Consider the following 8,041-nt stretch of genomic DNA (forward strand, 5'->3'; position numbering starts at 1 on the left):
GTCAAGTAGTGGGTCGGGTGCCTTCGGTTGCCGGGAGCGGCACGCAAGCCGCGGACGGGAAGACCCGGGTGCCCAGGGCGCCGCGATGCCGGTTTGTCAGTTCTTCCTTCAAGGCCGGTGCCGCTTCGGAGACCGCTGCTGGAACGAACATCCCGGCGCCCGGGGCGTGCCCGGGACCCGGCAGCCGCCGCCGCAGCAGTCAGGTGATGCTCCTGTAGCGGGAAAAGGCCTCGTGGGGGCACCGGGCTCCCCCTGCCTGAGCGCTTCGGGGTCAGGTTACGTGACCCCCACCCGCTCTGGTTGGATGTTGCCTGGAGTTGGGCAAGTGGGTCGAGCAGCTGAAGACTAGGATTTGGACCAGGTGCTAGTACTAAGCTCTGGAGTCTTTAAGTTAGGAGTATGTTGTACTAAAACTATTTCGTTGGTGCTGGGTAGTGGCTGGGAGAACTCGCGTGGCCGTCAGACCCCTTGCTTTACTCCCCTTCCTTGCTGTTGGTGACATGCTCTTAAAGTTTGTACTAAAGTTGGTAGCGCGGGGCCCCAGGTAAAGAACCCCACAGGTTTTGAGGAAAAGTGGGCCACACTGAGCTGCTGCTCCTCCTCTGATCTGAAGTATTCAAGGACAGGAGGGACCAGGCATTAGACCAATGGCACAACATAAGGGTTTAAAATTCAGTTAGATTTTATTTTCTGTTTTGGAACTTAGTTCTTTTTACCTTTTTTTTTTTTTTAAATCTTTGTGTACGAGTGCTTTGCCTATATCTATGTAAATACACCACGTGCATGCAGTGCCGGAGGTTTGAGGAAGGTGTTGAATCCCCTAGAACTGGAGTTACAGTCAGTTGTTACCCTCCGTGTGAGTGCTGGGAACTGAATCTAGGTCCTCTGCAAGAGCTGAGACAGCCCTCTTTACCGCCGCCCACCTCTTCAGCCCTTGATCTTAGTTCTTTACATTATCACTGGATGCCTTCTGTTTCTCCTTGACCTTAAAACTGTTCATCTAATCCCTAACCTTCTGACACCCTCTTCTGGCCTCTGGCTCCAACACTCATATGCAAATTACCCTCCCTCCCACACACACACACACCTCACACAATTTAAAAAATAAAATCTTTGGTTGTTGTTTTTTGTTGTTGCTGTTTGGTTTTTTTTAGATAATCTCACCTGCTATGTGTATATACCAGGTTGGCCTCGAACTCAGAGATTCACCTGCCGCTGCCTCTGGAGTGCAGGAATTAAAGGCTTTTGCACCATGCCAGGCTAAAATAAATCTAAAAAATGAGATAAAATAAAAGTTGGTCAGGTAGATTCTCAGGTAGAAAAGATAGATGTAAGTAAAACTTTTAGATGGTTAAAAAAAGAAAATGCTTCTGAAATTATGAATGCTATATGTAACAAAGGAAGATTATTTCTATCCTTTCATCCTCCCCCACCAAAGGATTTGGAACTTCACAAACAAAATACCATTAATTCCTACTTTAGAGATCTAGTTCAGCAGCCTCTTCTATTTTCTCTTTCTCTTTGGATTTAATGAAGTCTTTTAGAATTGGATGAACTTTCGTAACTCCTGTCATTCAATTTTTAAAATATTTTTATGTGTATGAATGTATTGCCTGCATGTATGTAAGCGCACCCATGTCCTCCAGAGCCTGTAGAAGTCAGAAGAGGGCGTCGGGTCCCCTGGAACTGGAGTTACCAATGGTTGTTAGCCACCATGTGGTGCTGGGAACTGAACCCAGGTCCTCTGCTCCTCTGCAAGAGTAGCTCCTAACCCCTGAGCCATCTCTCCAGCCCCTTGTTCAGTTTTTAATATATATATAGATATATTAATGTTATGTTTTCTACTTCAACCATCTCTTGGTCCTTAGCCTCAACTAGAAAGTGATAAGATTAAAGCCTCGAATGCAGGGGCTGAAGAGATGACTTAGGGGTTAAGAGCACATACTCTTGCAAAGGACTTGGGTTTGGTTTCCAGCTCTCGGTGGCAGCACACAACTATCTGTAACTCCAATTCCAGGAATTTGATGCCCTCTTCTGGCCTCCAAAAGAGGTCATAGCAGGTGTGTGATATACTTACATCCATTCAGGCAAAACACTCATACACATAAAAATTTTGTTTTTTTCTTCTTTTAAAAAGACAGTATAGAGACTGTTGGATCATTCTGATATTTATGAAGTATTAGAAATCTACTCTGCACTTTATCCATGTATAAGGGACCTCTAGTCTCCACAAGAAAGAGATGTGGGTATTGTGTTCCTGGAGGGAAGACTGAAGCAAGTGGATTTAAACTTCTATTCAAGGACAGAGAGTAGAATTTGATCTTTTTTTTATTGTCCAGTTTATTCATTGCTGTCTTCATTGTCTTATTTTTAAACTGTTGTCTTTGACCCAGTGAGGAAGCAACTTAAGTAATTAAAAACAGAACTCTACACACACACACACACACACACACACTCCAGTGCTAGGTCAAACCCAGAGCCTTGAGCATGCTAGGCAAAGGACTCCACCACTGAGCTCCATCTCCAACCAGAACACACAGCTTTTATTTTTAAAAAGCTTATAATTTAATGTACCCTCTATTCATTCATCCACGGTCAAGCAGTTTAATAGGCTTATAACAGTGGGACCTACCAATGTATCTTATTTTTCTATACATTGCTAGTCCTCTTGGTATCATTTTTTTTATGCAATTAGGTCATTATGTGGTTTGTTATTACACATAACTGTATAAATAAAAAATGAAGCAACTACCATTTTTAAGAAAGTAGCTGGGTATGGTGGCACACCTTTGATCCTAGTACCTGAGAGATAGAGGCAGGCAGATCTCTGTGATCATAGATGGAAGCCAGCCTGGTCTATATAGAGAGTTCCTGGCCAGCTGAAGCTACAGGGAGGCTCTGTCTCAAAGTAGAAGTGTCCTACTTCGTTAATTTCGCCTTTATATAATTTCTGTGTATAATAAGATAAAATGTAATGAAGATTTTCAAGATTTGAAAAAGAAGTTGCCAGTGACGTACTTTTATTTCCTTGTTTATTTTAGGTAATAACAGGCGAGGGTGGAATGCCACCAGCCAGAGATATTCCAGTGTTATCCAGCCCTCTAGTTTCTCCAAGTCCACACCATGGGGTGGCAGCAGAGATCAAGACAAATCATCTTTCCATGCTGGGGCTTCCACTAACAGTGGCTTTGGATTGTCGCAGAACCCTTTTGCTTCACCTAGCTCTGATGAGCAGAAGGATGAAAAGAAACTTCTGTAAGTGAAAGCTTTATACAAAATCACTACCCTCTTGCTCTCCCACCCCCAGAACCTACTGTGGTTTCTTTGAAAAAGAACAATGAAAAAATCAGCAAAAAAAGAAAAATCATCCGTGATCTTACCAGAACTAACCACTGTTTCACTGTTACTATCCTGAAACACTTGGCACTTAAAATTATGTCATCTTTCCATTCTTGGTAGCATGCATTCTTAGGACTGATGGTGCTTGTCTGCTTTTTCTGTTAGAAATATGTCAGAGATTAGTCCTGCTTCATTTATTGTGAACTCTGAGTTCTTTACAAAGTATCAGATAATTCACAACAGTTGTAACTTTGAAGATTACTGATATTATAACTTACCCTTCTTTAAAAGTTTTACTTCACTTGCCCTATTGAGACTGGTTTTGTTTGATTTCCTTCGTTATTGTGCAGTAGATCCCATGGCATTTCTTAATATTTGTGGCAAAATTTATGACTGAGTGCCAAACAGTACTTGACAAATGCATGTGATGCTTCTTAGTTCCTGACTCTCAAAGACAGTTTCGGTATATTGACTAGTCTTTTACTTATCATTACTAAATAGAGCAGGTGATAAATATTTGAGCTACGTACCTTTAACAGTTGTTTTTAGTATTTATTTTAAAGTGCTAGGGATTAAACCTAGGTCTTTAAGTGTACTGGGAAGCATCCATTAGTTTTCTTTGTTTTGTTTTGTTTTAGCTGAAAGAAGAGGTTTTTCCTATATTTATTGTGACCATAAGTTTAATAACAGTAGTCTTTGTAATATCTATCACTTTACTAATTGGCACATTCTAGATGGAGAGAAACAATCTCTAAGTTTGATGATTCTCTGTCAGTTAAAGTAGTACATTTGTTGTTCCTAGTTAAAATTAATATTGCGTATTTCTTAAATTTTAGTTTTCTTTAAAAATGTTATTTCTCACCAGGTGTGGTGGTACATGCCTTTAATCCAAGCACTTGGGAGGCAGAGGCAGGCAGATCTCTGTGATTTCAAGGCCAGCCTGGTGTTCATAGTGAGTTCCAGGCCAGCTGGAACTACAGGGAGATCCTGTCTCAAAAAGATCAAGAAAAAAAAGTTATTTCTCATAATTCTAGAGTGTATTGGGTAGCATTTCAGTTAGTTAGGAAACTAAAATTATTAGTTACTTTGATAACATTATTTGTAACCACAAAATACAAGATTATTCACTGGAATTTAAATTTTCAATTATTGAGCAGCATAACAAATTTTAACAAGCAAGTAAAAATATCCTTTACTTACTTATTTTTATGTGTATGAGTGTATTGCCTGCATGTGTATAAGCACCTGTGTCATGCAGTTCTCGAGGAGGTCAGAAGAGGGTGTTGGATTCCCTGGAACTGGAGTTACGAATGGTTATTAGCCACCATGTGGATGCTGAGAACTGAACCTGGATCCTCTGCAAGAGCAGCCAGTGCTCTTAATTGCTGAGCCATCTCTCCAGCCCGTTCATTTGTTTTTTTTTCAGGGAAGGAATTGTTAAAGATATGGAAGTTTGGGAATCATCAGGGCAATGGATGTTTTCTGTTTACTCACCAGTGAAAAAGAAACCTAATATTTCAGGTAACTGGGAGGTGGGTTGGTTGGTTGGTTGGTTGGTTGGCTGGTTGGTGTTGAATGCTTATTGTTGAACCCAGGCCCTTGTATATACTAGGCAGAAGCTTTACCACTCAACTATGAACCCAGCCAGGTAACTGTGCATTTTAAAAACATTCTGGGGCTGGAGAGATGGCTCAGCGGTTAAGAACACTGGTTGTTCTTGCAGAAGACCCAGGTTCAAATCCCAGCACCCACATGGCAGCTAACAGCTGTCCGTAACTCCAGTCCCAGGGGATCCAACAGCCTCTTCTGACCTCCACGGGCATTGCACGACACGGGTGCACTTACCTACATGCAGGCAATACATGCATACACATAAAATTAAAATATATATATTCTAAAATTGTTACTTTATAAAACTAAGACCATGTTAAATTATTACTACCTTAACAGTAGATCAAGGTTGGTCATTGTTTAAAGTATCCAAGTATTCCAGCAGAACTTCGTAATTCAGAGACTGAGGTTGGAGAATATAATTCTTTTAAGTTGCATTATTCTTGAGGAAAAAATAATAATAAAATCAGGATCTATCACAATTCCGATTCCATAAGCCCTGGGGGAAGCTCTGCTTTCTTGGATCTTTCTCTGAAACCTCAGAACCTCCTAGCTGCCTCAGTGTGTTGAAGAGTCCTGCTGTCCTTACAGCCTTGGCTACCTGCTTCTCATGGCTGTTTTTTCTTTGTCTTTCCTTCCAAGAATAGTTATTTTTTCATAAAACCTATTTGAGACAATCCTGGAGCTCATGTTTGAAGATAAGGAGTTTCAGAGGCAGTATTTCTTTAGAGTATATCTTTTGTACATGAACCCTAAAGTCTCTGAAACCTAGGCTACCAGGCTTTTCCAAGCATGCCCCAGGTAATCTGGGTCTTTATGAGTGTTGCAGATAGCATGTTATCTGTCTAGGGGTTACTGTTTGGTTCATTTTCTCCATCAATTAAAGAAAAGGCAGGAATCTCAGACCAGCAGAGAGCATCGGTCAAACTTTTACTGAAAAATAATCACATCCATACAGATAAAGAATTGCATATACATACACACATTTATGGAGAAACATCAAACTCTTCACAAGGGGAGTGGGACCCAGAAACTGACATCTAGCATCCCCAGGAGTTTTAAGGGTTTTACTGATTTCCACTTCTCTAATTTGAGATTGGTCAGCTTAAACAAAGAAGTGGACATTGATAGGCTTATGGCTACAAATGATGAGGTGTCCCGGTCTACAAGACTCTTAGTTGATGGGGCTCTGTTGGAATTAAAAATAAGGCCTTCCTGCCAGAGACTGAGAAGCAGCAGGAAGTGTGCCGTCTTTATTATTTCTCAGTGACCCTGTCATAAAGAAACAACAGATACTTAGCAGACAAGCCCTTGCAATCAGTCCAGAATTCTAGGTCTCCATTCCATGTGGTACTTTTGTGTTTGTATTTATATTATATCATGTCTTAATTGTTTTCTTATCCATTTCACAAATACTTTGTCATTTGTCATGGACCCTGATCTACATGCTAGGGATATAATGATAAGCAAGGGAAATAAGATTCCTCTCTTGTGACACTTATATTCTTGGGGAGGGCAATAAGAAACAGTGCAAATAGATAATTTCAGATAGTGGTATTTCCTTTCTTTTTATGTATTTACCTTTTTTTTGAGACAGTTTCACTATGTTATCTTTGGTAGCCTAGAACTCCCTGTGTAGACTAGGCTGGCTTTGAACTCACAGAGACCTTGTCTCAAAAAACAAACTAAAGAAACTTGTACTTTTCCAGTTCTGTTGCATTGTCAAAGAAGAATGTCCACATTTACCTGAAAAGGCCATTTGAGACTCCCTTTTCCAAAGCAGTATCTGTGGGTTGCAGTTTTTCTTCATATACTTCAACCATTTTGCAGTAGAATGAACGCATTGGCATATATAAGAATCTGTCAATCAGGTATGGGGACACAGCTCAGTGGTTAAGAGCACATACTCTTCTTACAGAAGACCTGAGTTTGGTTTCCAGCACTGTGACTCACAACTCCAGCTCCAACACATCCACACTCTCTTCTGACCCCCACATGAACATGCAGTCATGTGCATACACACACACACACACACAGAGTTAAAAATAATCTTTTTTTGAAAAGAATTAGGCAGACATTAACAAGATCTGCAGGCAAAGCAGTGCTGTTCATCTTACTAATCTTTCCATTTTTTTTGTTTGTTTGTTTTGGAAAATAAATGTATGTGGATACATAGTTGGTTCATTATAAAGAGGTAACTTCAGCAGGCATGGTGGTGCATGCCTTTAGTTCCAGTACCTGGAAGGTAGGGGCAGGCAAATCTCTGTAAGATCAAGGCCAGTCTGGTCTTCATCATGTGTTCCAGGCCAGCTGGGGCTACAAGGAGACCCTGTCTCAAAAAGACAGAAAAAAAAAAAAAAAAAAAATGATCATCTAGTTATCTAGTTTTGTTTTCTGCCTGCTTTTTTTTCTTTTCAGTGTTAGGAATTGAACCCAAGATCTAATGCATGCTAGACAAGCATTCTACCACTCAGTTACATCCCTAGTCTCCAGTATTTTTACTTGTTTCTATTACTAAAAGTTCTGGAATAAGCATCCTTATGCACAGCACCCTTTGCTTACATATATGTATAGTTATACATATCTGAAGTGAAATCCTGGAATTAGAGGTCGTAGTGTATGAACATTCAACACTTGTGATGCTCGTTGACCCCCAGAAAAGCTCCTTTAACATCTGTTCAGAAAAGTGTTTGCTTTACATCATGAATAACAATAAATACCAAGTGTTTTAAATTTTTGTCAGTCTATAAGGAAGCATTCTATTTAAAATTTAACTTTTATTTAACTAGCTTCTTGAAATGTTTATGAATTGCTTGTACTGTATATATCTTTTTCCATTTTTCTATCATTTATGAAAGCTATATATTGAGGATATTAGCACTTGTCATGTGTGTTGCAGTTACGGTTTTCTAATTTATCATGTGCCTTTTAAATTTGTTTATTGCAGACTTGATGGCATTTTTAGACTGACATTTGGATTATATGTAGTCAGACCTTGCCTTTGTTATTCTTTTCACTCCCCTTTACAGAACTCTACCGTCAAAGATAAAAAGCTATATTTTCTTCTAATTTTATACTTTTTTTTTTTTTT

The 8,041-nt window shown here is 39.9% G+C and overlaps 1 protein-coding gene across 2 annotated transcripts in view; it reads left to right on the top strand.

The window, feature by feature from the left end:
- Nup42 (nucleoporin 42) overlaps positions 1-8,041 on the top strand; it is a 14,209-nt gene continuing 6,168 nt past the window's right edge. Inside the window, exons 1-3 of one of the 2 annotated variants that reach the window (XM_008841464.3) lie at positions 1-203; positions 3,042-3,255; positions 4,766-4,860. In XM_008841464.3, coding sequence (XP_008839686.1) covers positions 86-203; positions 3,042-3,255; positions 4,766-4,860 — 427 coding nt within the window. In that variant the 5' untranslated portion in view covers positions 1-85. Of the gene's footprint in view, positions 204-3,041; positions 3,256-4,765; positions 4,861-8,041 lie in introns of those variants that run through there. The other variant, XM_029567575.1, reaches the window with a different exon arrangement.

The sequence above is a fragment of the Nannospalax galili genome, unplaced genomic scaffold (assembly GCF_000622305.1).
Source record: "Nannospalax galili isolate Female #2095 unplaced genomic scaffold, S.galili_v1.0 scaffold158, whole genome shotgun sequence".
In the NCBI taxonomy this organism is placed as follows: Eukaryota; Metazoa; Chordata; class Mammalia; order Rodentia; family Spalacidae; genus Nannospalax; species Nannospalax galili.